The sequence below is a fragment of the Nyctereutes procyonoides genome, unplaced genomic scaffold (assembly GCF_905146905.1).
Source record: "Nyctereutes procyonoides isolate TBG_1078 unplaced genomic scaffold, NYPRO_anot_genome, whole genome shotgun sequence".
NCBI classification, from domain to species: domain Eukaryota; kingdom Metazoa; phylum Chordata; class Mammalia; order Carnivora; family Canidae; genus Nyctereutes; species Nyctereutes procyonoides.
In genome coordinates this window covers 32,114,443-32,136,625 of record NW_026575051.1, presented here as the reverse complement: position 1 = coordinate 32,136,625, position 22,183 = coordinate 32,114,443, and the positions used below count along the sequence as shown (strand labels likewise).

The 22,183-nt window shown below is 34.9% G+C and overlaps 1 protein-coding gene across 1 annotated transcript in view; it reads right to left on the bottom strand.

Moving 5' to 3' along the window:
- Nucleotides 1-22,183, bottom strand: part of ADGRB3 (adhesion G protein-coupled receptor B3) — a 705,508-nt gene that overhangs the window by 11,412 nt on the left and 671,913 nt on the right. Inside the window, exon 29 of the mRNA XM_055329612.1 lies at nt 14,586-14,621. Within this exon, the coding sequence (XP_055185587.1) occupies nt 14,586-14,621 (36 nt within the window). The remainder of the gene's footprint in view (nt 1-14,585; nt 14,622-22,183) is intronic.

Below are 22,183 nucleotides of genomic sequence, written 5' to 3'. Positions count from 1 at the left end.
TAAAATCTTAGAGTTTCCATGAATAATGATGGAGCTTTGCAGAAGGAAAATCTGACCCATAAGTTTCATTTATTTATTTTCAAGATGATACAGAATCTTACAAATTAGGCCTCAAAGCAAAAATTGTGTGGTTGATGAGCTTCTCAAATCACTGATACAAATATATTAATCCTCTTTCTTTTCTAAATATATTAATACTCTTCATCCTTGGTTACATCCTTTTCTCCCAACTTCATCATAATTCAACAAATAGAGTCCTAAATAAAAATGACCTCAGGGTAAATATCATGGACTGAATCTTTTTCTGTTACAGAGTATTTAACAGAGAAGATAAATTCCCTGTATTTACAAGTGTTATTTTAAAGGAGAAAATACCTTCCTAGATTTTAATTTTCTAAAAGTTAAAAATCGATATTTCAGTGATTTTTCAAGATTATGCCTCTATGTTTGTGCAAGATTCTATAGTATTTTAAAGCATGTGCTTCATAACTCAGCATTTGCTCATGTGGGCTTCATGGGTATATTATACTCATGCCTAAGCTATGATTTGAACATTTGGTCTATTGTTTTAATTACCAAGTATTTTCAAAAGTAAGGATTTGTTTTGGAAAAGAAATATATCTTTGGGGGAAGATCTATAATGCCTAATTTTCTTCTAAAAAGACACAGAGAACACAATCTTGAGGGGGGAAAAAAAGCAAGAGAGAAATGCAAATTAAATCTTTAACATATTTTAAAAAGTCTTATTCTCTGTTATGCCAAATTTAATTTCCTATATTTAATGAATCTCTGTGTTTAGGCAATACTTTGTTTAGCTAGTTTCTTCTGTTTTCATTAGCCTACTTTTATGAGAGAATTCTGACATTTTAAATCTTGTTCTTTTGCTCCTCTTAGTTGGCTGTTAACGAATCAGGTGCTTGAGGATGAGAACATGGCAACATTACTCATGATGAGGACATGAAACATAGCAAGCAATTACAGAGCGATTAACTCCCCATCAGTTTTGGGGAGAGTACAGGAAATAGATTTGCAGGATTTACAGAGAAACACCAGGCAAACATAATTTGACTAGCAATGGCTGATGGAGATTTATGAGAGGGAGGATTTGCATAAGCAACTCAGTGGAGGGATTTTGAGGACCACATAGCTGGCAAACATAATGAAATACATTTTATCCCTGGGGACGCAAATATTCCCATGTAGTACCAGGGCCTAAGACACTGATTAAAATACCGATTTGTGCTGTAAAAAATACCTTTTTAAAAAAACTATAGTCATCAGAATATGAACTCTGGCTCTAACTTTCAGATAATGTTTTTCATAATAATGAATCTTACCATGTAGTTAATTTTTTGCTAGGGTAGTAGGACTAAAGTCTTGCTACTGACATTTCTCTAAATATACTTCATTCTGTCAGTTAATACATATTCATGAGCATCACATATTGTACTAGATACTGAAGTAACAGGGATCCAGGTGCAAAATCCAGTAGAGTTTCCCCCCTCTTCTAGCTCAAGGTAGAATGGAGGGTATAGGCATTAATCACCTAAGAACACAAGTACATGTTATTTTAGAACTGAGATAAGTAAAACAAATGGTAAGGCTAATAAGAGTAAGTGATATGGGAATTCACTAAGATAAATGCAAATAGGGCAGATTCCCAAATTTTTACACACTTATTTTGAAGTTGAAAATTTTCAAATCAATTATTCCTCATCTTGTTTATTCTCTTTTCCATTTCCAAAATTCAGAGAATATCTGGTATAATTTTTATTTTTAAAATTTTTTAAAAGAGTGTATTTATTTATTCATGAGAGAAACAGAGAGAGAGAGGCAGAGACACAGGCAGGGAGAGAAGCAGGCTCCATGCAGGGAGCCCAATGGGGGACTCGATCCCCGGACTCCAGGATCACGCCCTGGGCTGAAAGCAGGTGCTAAACCACTGAGCCACCCAGGGATCCCCATCTGATAGAATTTTTAGTCACGTGCCCTTTCTTCAATGGGATTGTTCCTTTCCAAAGACAAGAAGCACATATACTCTTGTAAAGTAGTTGATGTTATTGGCACAGCTTCCTCATTTTAAGGTGTGCATGTGATGATTTTGTCTGTGTAGTCTCCATTTATCTTTCATCCTATGATAGGGTCCTGATTTTGCCTTGGGGGAGTTAGCCTTCCCACTTGATGGAAATGTCAATGGAGGTCCCTACTGTCTAGTGGCGGAAAGGTCAGTTTTTCCATATCCTTCCAACAAGGTTCTCTTCTGGTTGGTACTCAGTCACTCTCTGTCTCTTGCAACCAAATGTTTCTATTGAATAAAGCATGTTTAATGAAGCAAAGTGTTAAATCTATCCCACAACGAGGATATGTTAAATGATTATAGTTTTTACAATCATATTCTGATTGAATAGGTAGCAGCTGATTCTGAACTGAGTGGATTTTATTTTGAGGAGCTACAGTATTAAAATATACTCAGAAATATATATGGTGGACACAAATGTTATATAACCCAAAAACATTTTGCAACGTTCTACATAGGTTCATGAAAGCTACTCTGAATACTAAAGCTCATGGATGCTGTAAGGAAGATGGAAAGAAATTAAAATTTGGATGCTGAAATCTGGGGCCCTTCCTACATAGAAACATTACTTGCAAAAACATGCCAGATAGTCATTCTAATTTGAAATTATCACCTTGGCACAGCCAGAAATCACCATAGCAATGATGGCCTGGTGGTTCCAACAGAAGTACCACACTAGACCTGCCAATCAATAGCTTGCCTATCTGTCATGGGGTCAGTTTGATTTTCCATGCACGATTCCTTTCTGTTCACAGACTTAAGTACACCTTTCAGCTTTTTCAGTCAGGGAAGCTTCCATTGACATGGCAGCCAGAATCACAGTGAATACTGGAGAGTTTCCAACCCAGAAAAGTTTTGGGATAAAAATGTGGCTGGGTTTTAGTTTTCAAAAATAATAAGAGTTTCCCCTTATCTATTTGCTTCTCTAATTTTTATTTGTATTACTCATGCCTTTGATGGTTTTAACCACCTAATTCAAAGTTTTTGTGCTTCTAAATCTTACTGGTCCATTTTAAAATGGCTTTTTTTGGATTTTACTCACCTTACGGTTTCATCTGTTTACTTTTTTCTTTTGTGGCTGAAACATCTTGTGTCCGAAACAAATTGACTTCTGTGAAAAATTCAATTTTCTAAAACCTTGTGAAGATGATAAAACTATAACTCAAGTAGATTTTCTTCTTAAATAAGCAAATATATTCTAATTGCCACTATATATAAAATTCAGGTTGCTTGAGTTATAACTCTTGTCAAGTAACATAGGCATCTTTTGCAATAAAGAGAAATGCTCAGTAATGTTCCTTTCAGTCAGGTTATTATGACATCATTCTTTGAAGCTGCATATGAACCCTATCCTGAGAGGACCAGCAACCTAGCTACACAAAAATATCTCCTGATATAGCTTATTTCATAAAACTCTTATCTGTCATTTTATGTCTTTGTAACTCAAGAGAGGCTGTGTTTGCAGTCTTTTAATTGTTGATATGAAAGAAAAAGTGTTAGGTTGTGTAGTACTTTCATGAAATTTCAGATATTTGAGAAAAAAATCAGGATGTGAACAACCTGTATGTTTTGAGCACCTACTCTATCTCAGGCACTCTTTTAAATACTTGGGACATGTCAAATCTAACAGTTCTAGATCTGGAAAAACTTGGAATTTAGATTTTAGTTCCATCACTTTCAAATTGTATAGTCAGAAGCATAAAATGTAATCTCCCTGTAGCTCTAGTTTTAGCAGTCAGAATAACCTTACAGGGTTGTTCTGAAGATTTAAAAGGGATACATCACCTGTCACTAGAGGACATACGTAAGAGCCACTTAAGAAATGGTAGGCATTATTATCTTTCTCATACCTCACAATAACCCAGAGAGGTAGGAGTCATCATCTCACTTTGCTGACGAGGAAACTGAAGCTCAGGAGGCTAAGTAAAGGTCCCAAGCTCCCATCAGTGGTGAGACAGCTAGAATACACTCTGAATCCAAAGACAATTCTCTTTGCATGCTGCTATCTTAGATACATCCTATATTCAGGGAGCACCCTCCTATAGATTATTCAAGTTTATGACTTATTTAGATGGAAAAGTGAGTGAAAGAAACACTCTTGTTTCTTGTTACAGGTGCCTTCTGTAGCCAAGCCCATAAACTGGATATTGATCACCCTAAAACTATCCCATGGTACTGCAACTATCTTTGGAAGGGCTGTCTCCATGTCTTGTCTCTGAACACCTTGTGGACAGTGACTTCTCTTTGTATCCCTGACACACAGCGTTTGATATTTAGTAGGTGCTCAATTAATGTGCTCAATTAATAAATGAATTAGATGGCATATGTATACAGGCCATGGAAGGTGCCTGCAACAAGGAAGGCTGGCTATCTTAAGTCTTATCTTCTCTCCTATTTAAGGGGTCTCCCCACTGAAGAGGAGACTTCTTTTATTGGCCCCAGAGAGGAACACTCTTCAAATTCTATTGTGTCTCTCTTCAAATTTTATTATGCTTTCTTATTTTCCACATAAGTAGCTTATAAAGGGCCTGCAGGTGGGTTTGAAACTAACCACTTGGAAGTTTTGTTTTCTAAAATCAGAAGTATGAATCATAGAGTTGGGATTTAAGTCTGAACTACAGATAAGGTAGGCATTACTATATGTCAATGCCTGTTGACTGTTTTAGAAACTGTTTTAGAAACAGGGACATTTTTAGAAAAAGTTGGAGAATCTCTCAACTATAAACTTTAGATTATGGGGCCTGGGAATCATGTGCTGATAGAATTTAGAAACCACTTTGCCTAAATAACCTTTTCTAGCCTTAGGAATATAGACATCTATGCTCTCATTGTTCATATTTACTAGTATAAACAAACCTATGGTTATTTTTCTTTTTTTGTATTGCATAGGAGTCCTCAATCCAGAGTGGGCTGTTGAACATTAGTTTGAATTGATGGAAAACTAATGTTAAGGAGCAACACACACTGCAGGAATTAATCTTGATTTTTGAAGCTGTACTGTGAAAAAGGAATGATTTATGTACCTTTCTTGGCCAGAGTCCCAGAGTATCCTTAAGATAGAACCTGAAGCCCCATGGACTACCTGACATTACCAGTGTCTAGTTAAGATTCAAAAATATTTCCATTTAAATAATTATATATTCAGGACTTAGACAAAGGATCTAAAAAAACTGAATAAGGTAGGTATTATTTTTTATTATTTCACTGTCACCCAAGGATATACTTGGCTGCAAATATTTGCAACAGTTTAATTTAGCATTATAGAAAAGACAGATGCAGCATAAGATTAGATTGCTCAAATGTTTCCTCTCAAATTGTGCTGATTGCCTGACAGTGCACTTATTGTAGGAGTTCGGGACAAAGCAGAAAGGAGCTTATTATGAGTAAGATATTTCTTTGGAACTGTAAGCTTTATATTTTGAAAGTAATATAAATTTTATTTTCTATGCCACAGCTTAGCTGTATTCATAACAAAATAAAATTAATATAAAACATTTTATCTTACTTATATTCCCCCAAATCTACTAAAAATTCAAGTCCCCACAAAGATGGACATAATTATCCTGGTTAGATGCCTTTTTGTGCTCTCTGCTCACTCTTACTTCTCCTAAGTTTGAAAAGCATGGTTTACTGGATGTGTGGTGTTCATTAGGAACTTCAAAGGAATATTCTATGGTGTTTTTAAGAGGTTCCATGGAAGAATGTGACAAGGGATATCCTCATACATTTTTTAAGATTTTATTTATTTGGGAGAGGGAGATGGATACGGAGAGGGAGAGAGAGAGAGAGAGAGAGAGAGAGAGAGAGAGAGAGAGCAGGGGGAGCAACAGAGGGAGAGAGAGAAGCAGGCTCTCTGTTAAGCAGGAGCCTTATGTGGGACTTGATCACAGGATCCTGGGATCATGACCTGAGCCAAAGGCAGATGCTTAACCAACTGAGCCATTCAGGCACCCCATCTCCATGTTTTTTGAAGAGACGATAAAAATAAATACCCTTCTATGCATATATTTTTAACATGGAATGGATAACATTGTTGATTGTAATTTGAGACGTTTGCAACTGCATTCCTAGGAATTCCTTAAGATTTGCCCTCAATCCAAGATGACAATTTAAGCTATCTCCCTGATATTTCTCATTTAACATCTGATTAGGCACCTTAATCCCCAAGATATTAAAATGCAATTTGGCCTAACAAGATGTATGCTTGATTTTCCTAAATCTCTGTCTGTGATATTACTAGAAATCCAGGTTCAGACCTGCAGGATCCTCTTTCATCTGCTCCCCTATGTTCAGTTAAGAACCCTGTCCGTGTTCAGGTAAGGACCAAATCCAAAAATCTTGACTCTGCCACATCCCTTCATTCCTTTCTTTTGCTACCACTTCATTTTTCTTTTCTGGATTAGTCATTTCCGATTTTGTATTTCAACTTCCTCATTCACCCTACTCCAATCTTTCCTACCTATTACTGCCATAGTCATCTTTCTAAATTCCAGATCAGAGCAAATCATTCCCACTAAAAAACAAGCAGAACATAATAGAAAAGAAAGTTTTAGCAGCTTTTGGTAACAAATTAGGTAAAATTTCTTCCCTTGGAGTGCAAGCTCTTCACTATATGGTTTCTAAATTACTTCCCCCTTTTATCTATAGACCTCACATTTCAGTGAATTTTAATTTGCTTCTAGTTTCTTGAGTATGCCACACTTAAGTCAACCTCCATATCATTTCCTCTTCCTTTAATTTCCACCTGTCATTCATTGCCTTGAGTTGCATATCATGTAAATATCTTTGAAGTCCAGTGTGGCTGTCTTTGAGGTGTTAGCTCCTTAATCCATTTATTATAGTGGTCTTTGCCCCAACTCAGATATATTCTTTGATAACTTTTTATTCAAGTACACTGGTCTAATTTCAATTTTAAATTATTCTTTACATAATAATTTATTGAATGCCTACTATTGTGAAAATTAATAAAGGAATCCTCTTTCAAAATGGGGCAATCCATGAAGGGAGAACTCTCATGCACTACTACTCATCAAAATCTACATAACCAGTAGGAAAAAGAAAGATTTTCTCTCAACCTGGCAACAACAAGCTGCCTGCACATGAGTTAATAAGAAGCTGTCACCACTTCAAACTCTTTTTCCCCCCATAAACTTTTGTTCAAAACAACCCTTGCAACTTTCTCCTTTCCTCTATAAAAGGATGCTGTCCCACTTTGTTATCTGGACTTGCTTACTGTTTGCCATAGTTTGCATGCACCAAATTGCAATTCTTCTGCTATTCCCAAAAAACTCATTTGCTGCTCAGTAATATTTCTTGTTTAATTTTTAAAGTTGACATTATATAGTGTCAGAAGTAGGATAAGAAGGTGATGAATCTTGATGAACTAACAACTCCAGGCATTATGAATGGTAGCCACTTCAGCCTCTTGCATTATGAGTAATCTTTTTATTTTTGGCATGGTGAGCCTCTTGTCAGAGGCACGCTTCCTCCTTTTGGGTGAGCTCTCTGACTTTATTCTTGAAGGAATCAGCCTTTTGGTGACTACTTATTTGTTTGCCAAACCTTTGGTTTTAAAGTATGGGATCACAATCCTCTAAATTTTTCCCTAAGGATCTTCCTTCTGGGACCCTGGCCAATTTTGTATTCAAAACTATGGCCCTTCTTCATGTGTGTTCTTAATCAAATGGACCAACTGAACCCAAGATAATTTGAACTCCTATGGCTACTATGAAGAACTTTTTTTTTTTCCTGCAGAACCAAATTAGAAGACCACAGCTCTAAAATTAAACAGACTAAATAGGATGGCTATTTTAATTGGTACCTGGAGTCTTCCAAATGTATCCAAGACTCTAAAATCACTCTTTGCAAAATAAGGTTTCTAAATTAACCAAGACACATAAATAATTAAAAGTAAATAAAAGGGGCTCTGAGGCTACTATTTCCCTTCCCTGTCCTAATGGTCTCCAGTATCAGCTTCTTCTTTCCCTTCTGCACCACCCTCACCTACTCTATACCTTCTATACCCTCATCTACCAAACTATGGCCCATAATTAAAGAATTTATTAAACCCAGGGAGGAACCTCAAATGTTTTTATAAATGGATTACCTCCTGAAATTAGTGAATTAAAAAAAACAACACAATATCTTTAAGTGTCTTCTCTTTTTGCATCTCTCTATTTATGAAGACTATGTATGTATGTTATAGATATGGTATTTTTCTACTTCTGAGTGATATAACCAAAGCTAATTTATGAAATAAGCCCTATTAATTTGGCTTGAAAATGAAGCATTTATAAATTATCAGAAATGTAAAAGATACTAACTCAAATATTTTTCAGGTTCACATGATTTGGGAAAATATTTAATTTAATAGCAAGTTTAAGGCTGTTGTTTCAATCAAAATGTGTGTCTTTAGAGTTCTCAGCATTAAACATAAAACCTTCATTCTAGCTAGGTTTATTAAAAGTGCAGTAACTTCATGTTACTTCTTTTACAAAATTTGTGAGCAAGAAAATAGCTTAGGCTGGTGGTTAGTTATCTAATGTCTCAAGTTTTTGTGGGTAATCTAAACATAATTGTTAAGAATAAGTAAATTAAAATAAATGTAAGTAGGATAAAGAGTCTTTAGGTAAAGTTTTGCCAGGTTAAAAAAATGATGGATATTCACTGAATATATATATATATATATTTTCTAAATAAGATAGAAAATGGACACCTTAATTGACATAGGCTTATCCATTTCTGGCTTCTTTTTACAGGGAAACAAAAGATACTTGGGTCTATAAATGAACATGTTTTGCATCACATTGAAAAATTATACTTTGATAGAGTATATGTCTCTAGAAATTATGAAATGTACTCATGAAATTGCCAACCTAAAAAAAGCTATTGTAAAAGACAGTTCATAATAGCATACTTAGTTTTCATTAAAAATTAAGGTTTTTTAAGGGTTAAGAATTCTAATTAAGGTTTATAAGTGTAAACAATTCTAATTAACGTATATAATTAAAGCTGGTAGAAATAATAAGGGAAATAGCTCTGTATACAAGGAAAGTAGGGTATGTTTTTTGCTTAGAAAAAGTACAGGGTAAAAAAAAAGTATGAAGTATGGAGATACATTTCTGTTGAGGCAGATAGAAAGGATAGACTAAGATGGACATAAAAAGTTTTAGAAGGTCTGTGAAAAAATAATCTTGGAAAAACTTTTAATATGATCCAGCTAAATAAATTTGTTATAGGGGTTTAAAAATAAGTTTTAATATTAATAGTGTATTTATGTAAAATTGAACCATAATTTTCCTTTTATCTGCTAAGAGGACAAATTTTTCTTGGACTATTGGTCTGCTTCTGATAATAGATTATAAAAAGTTTTCCTTTATACTTTAATCTGGCTTTTTTAAAAAAAAAAGGATTCTATGTTTTTTTAAAATAATTTTCTGTATTTGCTGTCTTTAACAGGTCTCTGATTATGTAAGTTTTAACTCAGATCTATGTATCTTTCTGTATTTGCTTTTTAACAACTTCTATTGTTACCATGGTTAAATGGATAGCTAAGTATTATTTCATAATCCTATTTGACCCATGATACTATTTGACCAAATGTTCTAAAATCTTTTGATATTTTGGACAAATTTCCCCAAATCCAATTCTAAATAGTCTTTTTGACCTTGAACTAACTTTGGGTTTTCTTGAAATTTTCTAAAACATCACAATAGATTTGTTCTTTCTCCTTATAAAAAGAGAGATACTAAGCCCCTTAGGGTTATTCAATATGTTAAATTACATGAGAAACATTTTCAAATAAGTGAAAATAAACCATCTAAGGTTTTGTTATGCAGGTGAATGTTATTAACATAAATATTTTAGAAATTATGTGAAGTTCCTGGAAATCTGGTGTCTTGGTAAAATGTTATTGGCCATGATTCCAATTATCTTAAAATATATGGAAAACCAAATTTTCTTGTCAACTCCATCATAATGAACTTGCATCATATCTTTAATAATGGACATTTTAAGTCTTTTCATTTATAGGGAGTAACGTTTTTATTCAGATACTTTTACAAAATGTACCTACAGAAGTGATTTGTTTTCAAAGAGATTCATGGAAAGAACTCAGAAAAAAGTGCTGGTTTCTGATAACTTTGAGACCATAAAATTAAACTGGGTAAAAATTTCCAGAACTAATGTAAAAACTAGATTCAAGCAGAACAAGAATAACATGGCATTGAATGAATGGAGTAAGATTATTATAATTTTTATGACTCCTAGTTTTCAAATATTACTAGTCCTTCAATGTTTTGCTTGCTACATTAAAAGGACCCCCTTTTCTCCTCTCTTTAAAGCTATTCTCCTCTCTTTAAAGCTATATGAAATACAGCACTTTGGTAAAATATAACTTTGTAAACAGTGATGAAATATTTACTTTTTCTCCCTACCTGATCCCTCCAGAATTTGGAAACTCTTGAGTACTTTTTCACATGGCAATATACGTTGGTTATTTGCATAAATTCAATGAGAATCTGTTTTCCTTGTAATAATAAATAGAAATATTGGCTACTTTACCAAGGCTCTGATTGGATTATTTTCAGAGAGATGTACATAGACTCAGATTTTACAGGACAGTTTTTAAGGAACAAAGGCTACTTTATGGAGCCAATAAAGCTCCTCAGAAAAATCAAATTGGCACCTTGCTTACAAAGTTCTAGAAAAGCAGTTTTGAAAAGTGCTTATATGGTGAATTACTACTCTTGCTACACTTGAGGCAGGCCAAGTTTAATGCACACAAATTAGATATACTGTGATTATCTTTGGTAAAAATCAGGGTAAGTATAGAGAGAAAATTTATGTTTGTACCTTCGTCTGTATGATATTCTAATCCTGTTAATAAACTGTAATAGATCCCAAATTATTCTGGTTTTCTCAAGTATCTGCCTACCATACTCCCAACTAATGTTTCCATTTTTTCCCCCATGCTTCTGATTTGGAACAAAAACTGCCCTTGAACTTCTTTGAAAGGAACTATACCAGGTCCTCCTCATTACCCAAATGATAGCCAGACTTTGGGGGCTTGAATCTTGGACATACATTCCACAGCTAAAGATGGCTGCACCTGACATCTGGTCTTCCAAACCCTGGAGATTTTTCAATCAAATGGATAAGAAAGAGAAGTAGTTGACATTAAGGCAGATTGCTTCCACTCAAGACATCACATCAAGACTTTATATTTCAAATATTAAAGTCTGTCTTTTCCCCCTTATTGCCTTTATCTTGGCATTCTCCTGGAAAAATAAAGTCATCACCTGTATCTCCCAGACCATTGCTAAGGGTGATAAACTCTGGAATTTAGAACATTATTTTTTCAGGCAAAGAGAAAACCTGACTGATTCCTGACCTCTGATGTATTTAGCTGGTTACTTTCAGGTCTGGGTTCTTCATGTAGGATCTTATACAAACTAGATTTAATTTTTTTTAAATCTTATTTATTTAAGAGATAGAGAGAGAGAACACAAGCAAGAAGAGGGAGAGGGACAAGCAGACTCCCCATTGAGCATGGAGCCTGATGTGGGGCTTGATCTCATGACCTGAGATCATGATCTGAGCCAAGCCAAAATCAAAGAGTCAGACACTTAACCAACTGAGCCACCCAGGTGCCTCCACAAACTAGATTTATTATTATGCTTCTCTTTTTGTGTTGTACAATACTTTAAAAATTTTGTGCTTGTTGCCTGTCAAACCCTTGCAAAAATAAACTATCCAAGAGGATGATGTTGGTTCAATGTTTCAAGATGATCTCTAAAGCTTATAGCTTTGATAAGAGGTAGTCCTTAAATGGGAAATGCTTGAGAGCTCTCTATTCTATTCCTTGTTACTCATATGTGGCCTTAAACAGTTTCCAATAACCATGCTCTTTCCTTCCACAGTGGGATATGACAACCAGGAAAGGTCCTTCCTGGCACCAAGGGACAAAATCACTAAATACAGAAAACTGATTCTTGATTGACAGTGCTTTAAAGAAATGTTTAAAATAGTACCTTACAACTTCCTCTTTTCCTTCCAGGCTTGCATATCTGGAATTGCAATTCCCAAATAAACTCATTTGCTACATGATAACCTTGGTTTTTTAATTTAATTTTTAAGGTTGACACTATATATTAGATCTCTGCTTGGAGCTGAGAATGCAAGTCTAGTAAGGAATCTGGTCACAGAATAAAGGAATATCAATATTTTCTGTATACTCTCCTGAAAGTAAGAATTGATGTTATATCATTTTGACTAGTCAACACTTTGCTCTATTTATTGCTAAAAATGCAATGTTTTCTTGGAGATTGGCAACATGAAAGAACTTTTCCCCAGGTATAACATTTACTAGCCCATTTTTTATGTATATACAAAGTTGAGAGAATATTGTTATTGTGTATAGATTCTGGGGAGTGTATATGGTCTAAAGGGAAGCTATCTTCAGGAGCCCAGCATAGAAATCTGCTTGTAAATGGCAAAATGCCTATGTTGGCCACTGTGTGGTAAAGCTGATGGGGTGGGAATTGGGGGACTAGCAAGTAGTTTGAGATAAACAAAATTTATCCAGCATGAATTAAAGTGGAAGGAGGCAAGTCAGGCTCTTTGTCAAGGACCATCCACAAAGTACAAATATATCATATTAAAATTTATCAGCATTTGCATCTTGCAGTAATTTTTCTGAATACCATCTATGAGATATCTGCCACATAACTACAGTTGCACACAGACTAAGGAGAGTGGTACTAAAAAGTCTGTCAAGAAAATGCAATATCTCAAAGTGTCCTCCCACCTCCCAATTTTACACATCTAGCAATCATGCAATAACCATAGTAATTAAAGAGCTAACTACTCAGGGCTGTTGAGTTTTGACATCTTTCCATTACCAGTAAATGTTTTGATAATACCATGGTTATATGTTGGGATACTAAGCAGCAGGAAAAAAGCATCCGATTAAGGAATATGGTACCAGTTGCCATAGGGAATATATGAAAAAGGAATAGTTTTTCTAATGCTCCAAGTGATCCAATATGATTAGATTTCTTTTCAGAACTTATGATTATATAGCTTTGGTTCCCTTGAGGCTTAATTTTACATTTAGGTTTTTACTATATTTTGTCAATGTTGCCCCATGTATTAATTTCCACCTTCTTTCCTTTGTATTAACATAACTTATTGCTTTCAGGACAAAAAGAAATGTATACACAATGATCCTCTACTTTGGGTTACCTAAAGAATAGAAAAAAAATTATTTGTCCCCTAAAAGGCAATAAAAAAATGAAAAAAAAAAGATATCTGAATGTTTTTTTCTTTGTAGCCTAAAATTTAGGATAGAATGAAGTTTTTATCCTAGGCCACAGGTTGCTACAACTGAGATGCATCAGTAGGAAATTTTGCCACATAATCATTGAGGTCAGATTCATCATTATTATTTTGTTTCTTGTCTGAAAGCTTACTAAAAATGACCAAATCTCTTTGGACCCTTTTCAGGGTAAAACTAGAGCTTGTTCACCATTGTAGTAAATAAAAACAGTTAAGTCTCACTTTTGGTACCTGATATATATTGCTGAGCTACAAGATTCATCTACATTCACAAAATGATTGATTTAGGAGTTTCCATATCTGAAAGGCTTCCATAGTTTTAGGAATATCAGCTAAGATTCCCAAGTTCTATGTAAGCATCACAACAGTACAAATATGCTAGAGAAATTTATAATGTATTATATCCAATTATGTCAGCAGGCTATGAATCATATCCAATTATCAAGATGCATAAGTGCCTTTTATGTGACGCTCAAACATCATTAATTTTGTGCTTAGCATAAGCTGCTCAAATGGTATGATTTCAGTAATTTCTAGCATCGATATTACAACATCAATATAAATTCAATGCAAATTGGAAAATGAACATCTTCATCTTGTTTATATCTGTGAAAAGGCATTTACTGAACACAGGAGCACACTGAACCAACACTTACTATTGGAAAAAAGAATCTAGAATGTATCACAGAGAACCTAATAATAGGAATCAGTACATAAGGCAAGTCCCAGAGAAAGCCTAGCTAATCAGCTAAAGCATTCTCACTCTCTTCAGGTAGTCACTCAAGTAAAACCAATATAATTGTTATAAATGTGAGAAATGAAGCAACCAACATTCTTACCTCACAACAAACTGAATTAATCAAATCCAACTCTCACCATAAATTGCTCATTTGTCTTAATATTTATAAAATGAATTCTTTGTCCTGAATACCTCAGTTTGGCATATATCTAAGTCAATTAGAAGTTAAAAATTTTTTTCTACACCTAGTTTTATAGTATGGCTTTTAATTAAAAATGTTTCACTTCTCACTTAATTTTTAAAATGTAGAGCTCAAAAAAAATAAATAAAATGTAGAGCTCCTACATACTACAGAGTAATATTTTCAAGTAATTATATGTCAATTTTGAATTCAAGCAATTAAAATTATTTTAAAAATCCATAGAAACTTACCTCAAAGTCAAGGTCTGAATATCGTGATTTTCTTCTCTGTTAGATTTTTTAAAAGGAGAAAAACCAATATAAAGTTATGTTAAGTCATTCAAATAAAATGAAAATTATTATCTTCAATAAAATGACCTGCATCGTTGTATTACAAGTATTTCCTTCACATAAGAATATGTCAAAATTTTTATGATAAAAATCATTTAGTTATCTCAAAATTTCCCACAAGTTTATCTCCAGTCTGCATTTCTACCAAAATTTCTCTGGCCTTCTGTTTGAGTCCTAAAGTTCTGTATCTCTCAACCACAGATTTTTTTTGGTATTTGATCATTTTCCATGATCGGAAAATCCTAATTTCTGGTTCTTAGAAACTGAAGTATGTATTCTAATTTAGTAAATAATAATAATAATAATAATAATAGTCCACACCCTAGTGAAACATGAATGCAGATGTCAATATCTCAATGTTCGTCTGTGGCTTCTCTGTTAATCAGCTCCTGGATCTAGTTATACATCAGTATGTAGACAATAAGCCTGATAAAATCAGGAAAAATTACTTAAATGAAATTAGTGTGATTCTATAAATATTAGTGTAGGAAAGGTACACTTAACATGTGCTAATAGGGATTTGGTATTGAAGGAGATATCCGGTAGATATAGAAAATGTCCTCTAAATTTTTAGAGAACAAAAGCAAGTTTCCCATGTGAGGTTTGTTTTGTTTTAATTTGGATTTTTTTGGAGGAAGTGGGGGTAAAACAAAAAATAAACATTAGAAACAAGTAATATTTAGGCAGTCGAATATGTATTCCTAAAGACAAACTTTTTTTTTTCTTTCTCTTCTGCTATCCCAATACCTACCTTAAGTTCAATAACCTAACAGGGAATCCTATCCATGATAGTTGATTCTTGTAACTGCTAAATACTAGACAGACAGGCAGAAATACCATTTATTGAAAAACATGTCAACATTTTTGTAGCTAAAGTTACAATGTCACTGTAGAACCAGAGCCTCCCTATGCAACCAACTCCCCAAAGCATGCTTTACTAGACAGAAGGGGATATATTCTAAAAGAAAGATTTTGTTTAAAAAACAATCTATAAATTTTGAAATTATTTTATTTTGGTGGAGCTGGATCACAGAGTCCAGTCTTCAAGGTATGATCAAGGAGAGCATTGAGGAAATTGCTTTATTAAATGGAAATAGCCCGTTGATATCACTTTGATCTTGTCTCTAGTATCATGGTAGCCTAGCCCTGGTGACATCTTGGAAGGAGACAAGTGTATAGGAAGGCATTTCACCCAGGCCTCCTTTGCCATCTCCCGCCACTATTCTTATCTAACTGTATTGTATAAAAATCAGGCTTCAATGTAGTGCATCACTCTTTGCTGCGATATGCTATACTGAATGTCAGTATTTCCATTCTGCTCTTGAATGCTTTGCCTTCTTGGCACTGTGACTCAGCAGGATACTTTGTAAGTATATGTTAAGCAAAATTATTTTCTTAATACAGCAAAATGCAAGAATGGGAACAGTTTTAAGCAATCATTAGAGAAGATTAATCATGAGCTTTGAAGTCCATTTAAAAATTAGTGAGATCTTATGAAAAACTTTCAGCTAGCCAGCAGAGTAAGAGGCCCTTCTGCTGCATGAATTGAGGGGTCCTATGCCAAAGGTCTTAAGAACCGTATGTTGCTCTGTTTCCGAATGTACAGCTGTGTAGCCTAAGAACTGGGAATGCTGATGGACGCATGTCACTAAAGGTTCCATATTTTAGGAACAAGAAAAAAGATGGAAACCTAGAAGAACAGCAGAAAGAGATTTCGCTTCTGACAGCTGATGTCACCTATGCACCTACACTGATATAAAATATGAAAAAAAATGGATATACTCCTACAAATAGATTTCCTTCCCTTCTAAGTCCTATAAAATTTAAATTCTAACATAAAGCTATAGCATAACTAGCAGCATTGAAGGATTAGACTAAGAAATAAACAAATGAAAGATTTCAGTCAAAAGAGCTTAAAGATGAAGGTGGCGGGGATGAGCAGTGAAGATTTAAAAATTAGAGAATGGGAAAAATATGGCAGTTTGTCCTATTATTTTGTATACCCATAATACCGGCCAAGTATGACCCATAATACTGACCAAGTGTATCAACCTTTCATAGTTTATAAAGTACTTTAACATTTGTACTAACTGCCCTGTGGGATGGTCAGAAAAGTACTTTTTATACCTATTCCATGAATTAGGAACAATGAGGACCAGAATAGTTAAAATAACCTGTTTACTTCACCTGGGTAGTAAGCAAATGAGTTGGGATTCACACTCAGATCTTCTGACTCCAAACCTTGTGTTTTATCCACTGTCTCTCACTACTAGCTCAGTGGTAAGAGTGGCAATATTTTATAGCCAAGATGCCTGTGATATTTTTGCTGATTGTTACTAGAAATGTTACCAGTGATTTAGCAAGAATAATATTTGAGGACCCAGTCAACCCAAGAGGACAGAGATGTCTTCTATCCATAAAGTAAGGTCAGGCAGATTAACTTTTATTCATCAATTATATTTTAAAAGAGAAAAAAAAATCAATATGATACTTATTTGAGATAAAAATCTAATGGCAATATAAAAGAATTTGTGTTGACTACAACAACTTAAAAACCATTCAAAAAAAAAAAACCATTCAAACATGAGATACTTTATGAGCAATGATACAATAACAAATAGGAGCCAACCTGTACCTCCATGATGTATCTTCCATTGCAAAATCTAGTTTCTCTTAAAGAGATATCTGGCACTGGGAAATCATGGTGTAATGCAAGAACCAGAGTGTTCAATTTTATCATCCTTGGTATACAGTGCAGTATGTTGGAAAGTCTTTCAAAGCATTTAAAGTTTGTGGAAACTGACTGACTTATGTGTTTATTCAAATGTCCCTCTGAGTTTTCTGGGAAGTTACTGTAAGGTATAAAACTGGTTAGAAAAAGCGGTTATATGTTTAAAAAATGAGATTCTATCAATAAAAATAAGTCATAACAATTTTTCTGATTAAGTTGATAACCGAAGAACTGCTACACTTAAATTTAAAATAAGCCAGGGTGGTATTAAAATATTTCATGAAGATAGGAATCCCTCTGTCTATACATCCCCAACTTCTCAAATAACTTGATACAAAAATAAAAATAAACCTTTTTGTCATAGTGGGTGATAAAAAGAAATCTTTTCAGTTCTTCTATGTGGTTTCCTTTTCCTAATTTTCCATTTAGAATTCACCCTAACTTGTATTCTATCCTCAACACTCTATTAAAATTCTTGTCAAGGTCTCTGATGAGCTCCATCTGGTCAATTCCCAGGGTCAACTTTCTGTCCTTATCTTGCTGGACTGTCAGAGGCTTTTGAAATTTAATCATTTCCTCAAGAAAGCACATGATCTTAGCTTTTCTTTATCCCCCTCCTGTTTGCTGTAGCTCATTCTGAAGTGTCCTTTGGTGGCTCTTCCTTATCTTACTGTCTTCTAAGTGTTGAGTTCCTGAATTATCTTTTTTACCTCTTGTCTCCTGGATGATAGCATTCATTCCATGGTGGTAAATATCATCTTTTAAGTTCCAAACACTCTTTTCTTCTTCATTACAGTCTTCCCCATTACAGAAAATGTCATATATCTAGTTGGTCAAGTCAGACTTAGACATTTCGTTCCCCCCAATCTCTCACCCTGCATATCAAATCCACCAGCAATTGGTATCTATTCACCTCTGAAATCTCTCTTGATCCACCTATTCTTGTCCATCTCACTTTCACATCTACAATCAAAGACAGTCTCCTATTCTGTCTGGATAACTTTGGTAGCTCCCTAACTGTCCTCCAACTTTCTGCTCTATCCCCTCTCCTAGTACCACTGGATTCTGATCCTTTCCCCCAAACCATCAAAGGGATGGATGTATAGATGGATGGATGGGTGGAGAAATGATCCTGACAATCTTTCACTTAATAGTCCTTGTTTACTTCAGTTGTTTTACAAGGCTCTCCAAAATCTGGTTTCTTCTTCGTATGACTGACAATCTCTTAAGGAGCTCACCAATTGTTACACAGGACTTCTAATCCTGTGAAAATATTCCAAACTCTTTTCTATCTCTGTATTGTAGTTTCTTTTGCCTAAGACATCCCCTCATCCTCCAGATAGGTCCTCATAAGCCGTGTTCCTTCTTAACTTTACCCCATACAGCACTTCAAGAGACTCAGACCACCTTATCAAGTCTCTCCCTCACATCCATGGTCCTTACCCAGTCTAATACACTCTTAGATTACTCATTTGTTACCAATTAATTCTATATGTTTTCCATAGGGTTTATTCACCACAGGGAGAGGATCCACATCTGTCTTGATCACTTTTTATATCTTCAGCATCTACCAAAGGGCCTGGCCAATAATTCACAAAATTATTGATGAATAATTGAAGAAGGTACACTACAACAGCTAAACAAGTCCAAAATAATGACTTACTTCTTGTTTTTGTTTTTTGTTGTTTTTCTCATTCTTTGGGAGAATATAGATAAGTAGGCAAACTAAATACACAAAGAAAACCATTACGAATGAATTGACAGCCAAAAGGATCAAGACAACTGAGGGGAATGCAGGCTTATCATTAATGGAAGTTAAAAAAAAAAACAGGGAAATTTAAGAGTAAGGAAATGCACAAGAGCATGAGGCTATACAGAGGAATGCTTAGCAACTTTATGCATTGAGGCATCTCTCCATATCTAAATCCTCTAAAATGATGAATAGTTTCTCAAAGGGAATAATTCATTGTTTGTGTCACTTAAATTAAACTGGACCAAACACTAGAAAATTTGCTGCAAGGAATAAATTGCAGTGACTAATAAATGGCAGTATGATATGACTGCCATTAAAAGTTTTATTACAGAGTGAACAATGAACACACTCAATGAGAAAGCTTTGATACTAAATCCATTCAAAATATCTGTGAAAATAAAACCTGAGGATAATTAATTTTGAAAAATGACTTATTGCAGCTAATTTTGTTTGCATGCTTGCATAAAAGACAAAATTCTCAAATCTAGGAGCAAAAACAAAACACCAAAGAAGAACAAGCCCTCCTCTCACCACAGCTATGTGAGAAAAAAATGTAAAAAAAGGAAAAGTGACTTCTGCACAATGATCAGTTCTATAATGGTTCCTGTTAGAGTCTCCAAGCTCCCAAGTGAGGCTATAATATTTTGCCTAAGCCCTAAATACTGATTTAGCAGTACAGCATTGAAGCTTCTTTGCAGAAATTCAAGATATAATGGTAATGAAATAATAACAACACAAACTTACATCTAAAGTGCTTCTTATAATTCTCAAAGGGTTTTCACATACATTATCTAATTTGGTCCTCACCAGAGCTTTATGGGAGGTAACTGTGATGTGACATTATAGCTAACATGTTTTACCTTTAAAAACCATTATGGTGAGAGTTCTATAATTCATGTATAGAAAACTGGAGTATAAAAATAGAGGCTAGAATGGTGTCCCTTTCTATCCATTTACAAATTGAGGGAGACTTATCTGACAATGTTTTCAGATATATAGTTAAATTTATACTGAAAGGGTCAGAAAAGCTAGAGTAGCAAAACTTTCTGCTCTTGATAAAACCATTTTGTAATCTACTATCTAACTCTGACTAGTCATTAAGGGTTTCTGCATAAAGAAGTAAAATTAAGACACAATTTGTCAGGAGAATAAGAGGAACCACTTAACGTATTTACCTCTAAGCAAACTGTTTCATAAGAATTCTAGTGATAGTGAAGCTGAGAAGCCACATACAGGATTGCCAAGGTAACCTAGAGATTAGCAGAAGTAACTATCCCCCCAGGCTGGACAAAGGAACATGGCATTGTGACTTAAGCCCAGAGGCACCTGGGCAAAGCTGGAAGCATTAAGGAACTGTCACTAAAGAAACACAAAATGGTATCCAAAGCAGAATGTGCAGGGGAGAAATATCCAGGGATATTTTGGGATATCCCAGAAGTACAGGAACCTGCATCAACCTTGAGCGACACAGGGGGAAAAGGTGCAGAATGGGCCATGTGCCAAACAGGCCCAGGACATGCATACAAACTGGGAAGATTTTTGAGTGAGGAAATGTTTATTATTTAAATATAACAGCTACAGGCTTTGGAATAAATGCCACTGTTCCAAAGGTTGAAAGCAAATACTGACCCATTTTCTTATAATACCTAAAATTTTTCAAAGAATAAATAGAACCACAATCCAAAATTGAAACTGTTTCATAGTCCTCAAAACGACCTGAGAACTACGATACCTCAATATTTTCCCTACCTGCTCCATAGCACCTAGTGGTTACTTGCTTTATATACACACCAAATAATCAACACATTTTTTTCATTAATTGAAGGTGCATGACTTAAGTGCTGACAGTTTTATTCTTCAGTTTTAAAATATTTTAAAAATATTTATTTATTTATTTTGGAGGGGGCAAAGGAGAGGGAGAGAAATTCTCAAGCTGACTCCATGCTGAGCAAGGAGCCCGATGTGGGGCTAGATCCCATGACCTGCAAGATTATGACCTGAGCGAAAATCAAGAGTCAGACACTTAACTGACTAAGCCACCCAGGCACCTCTGACAGTTCTATTCTTCTTAACCTTAAAGCACTTAGAGGATATTGAGGGCTGGAGCCATTGTGAGGATTTCTACCATATTAAAATTGCAATTATCCTATTGTTGTGGAAACTGAATCTTTCAGAAACTAAAATTTTCAGAATTGCTCATCAAGCCCATTCTGAGAATGGATACAGTTTGGAAGATGGAAGATAACACATTATAAGAAAAAGAAGAAGAAGAAAAAAAGAAGATAATATTAGGCAGGGAGAAAATCTGGATAAGCTGTTATGCCAAGAAACTTTGTGCATTCATCAAACTTTTTTATACTCAATAACTGGAGGTTAGCTAAACAAACTCCCCTGGAGCCTAGAACCTTTTCTTCTGGCACTGCTTTCAGGATTGGGGAGCCTCCCTCCTTCTTCGTTGCCTCCCACTTATATGAATAAGTACTACACGCTTACCCACTCTTTGGCTTTCGTTTTCTCTCCCTCAAACTTTGGTTTTTCTTGCCTTCCCTCTTCCTTATGCCTACCACATGCTGTGCTACAAACTGGTAGCTTTTATCTTCTTTTCCTTCTCTCCCCAACTCCACCTCCCACCATGGCAATTTATGAATACCCACTTCTCTGGAAGAAACTTCCTGAATTAACATGAACATCGCTTTTATTCTATTCTTGAAAGGATCCAGATGCACCTGGGCATCCTTTGCCGCTGCAGCTTCCCGGGCTGGATGTTCCTGCGGTTTTGAACTTTCTTCTTGCTCAGAGTGGAAGATGACTCAAATTATTCTATGGCTTGGGCCTCATGTCAAATACATTTTCACCCACTTGTGTCTCTTCACGTTGTCTTCTAAGACTCCAGGCACCTCCTGGCCACTGTTGATCCTCTCTTTATGTAGATACTCCAGTCATCTTTTGGCTTTTTCTATGATGTCAGGATGTCATCTTCCCCACTGGCTGGCCCTGCAGATACAGTCTAGCAGA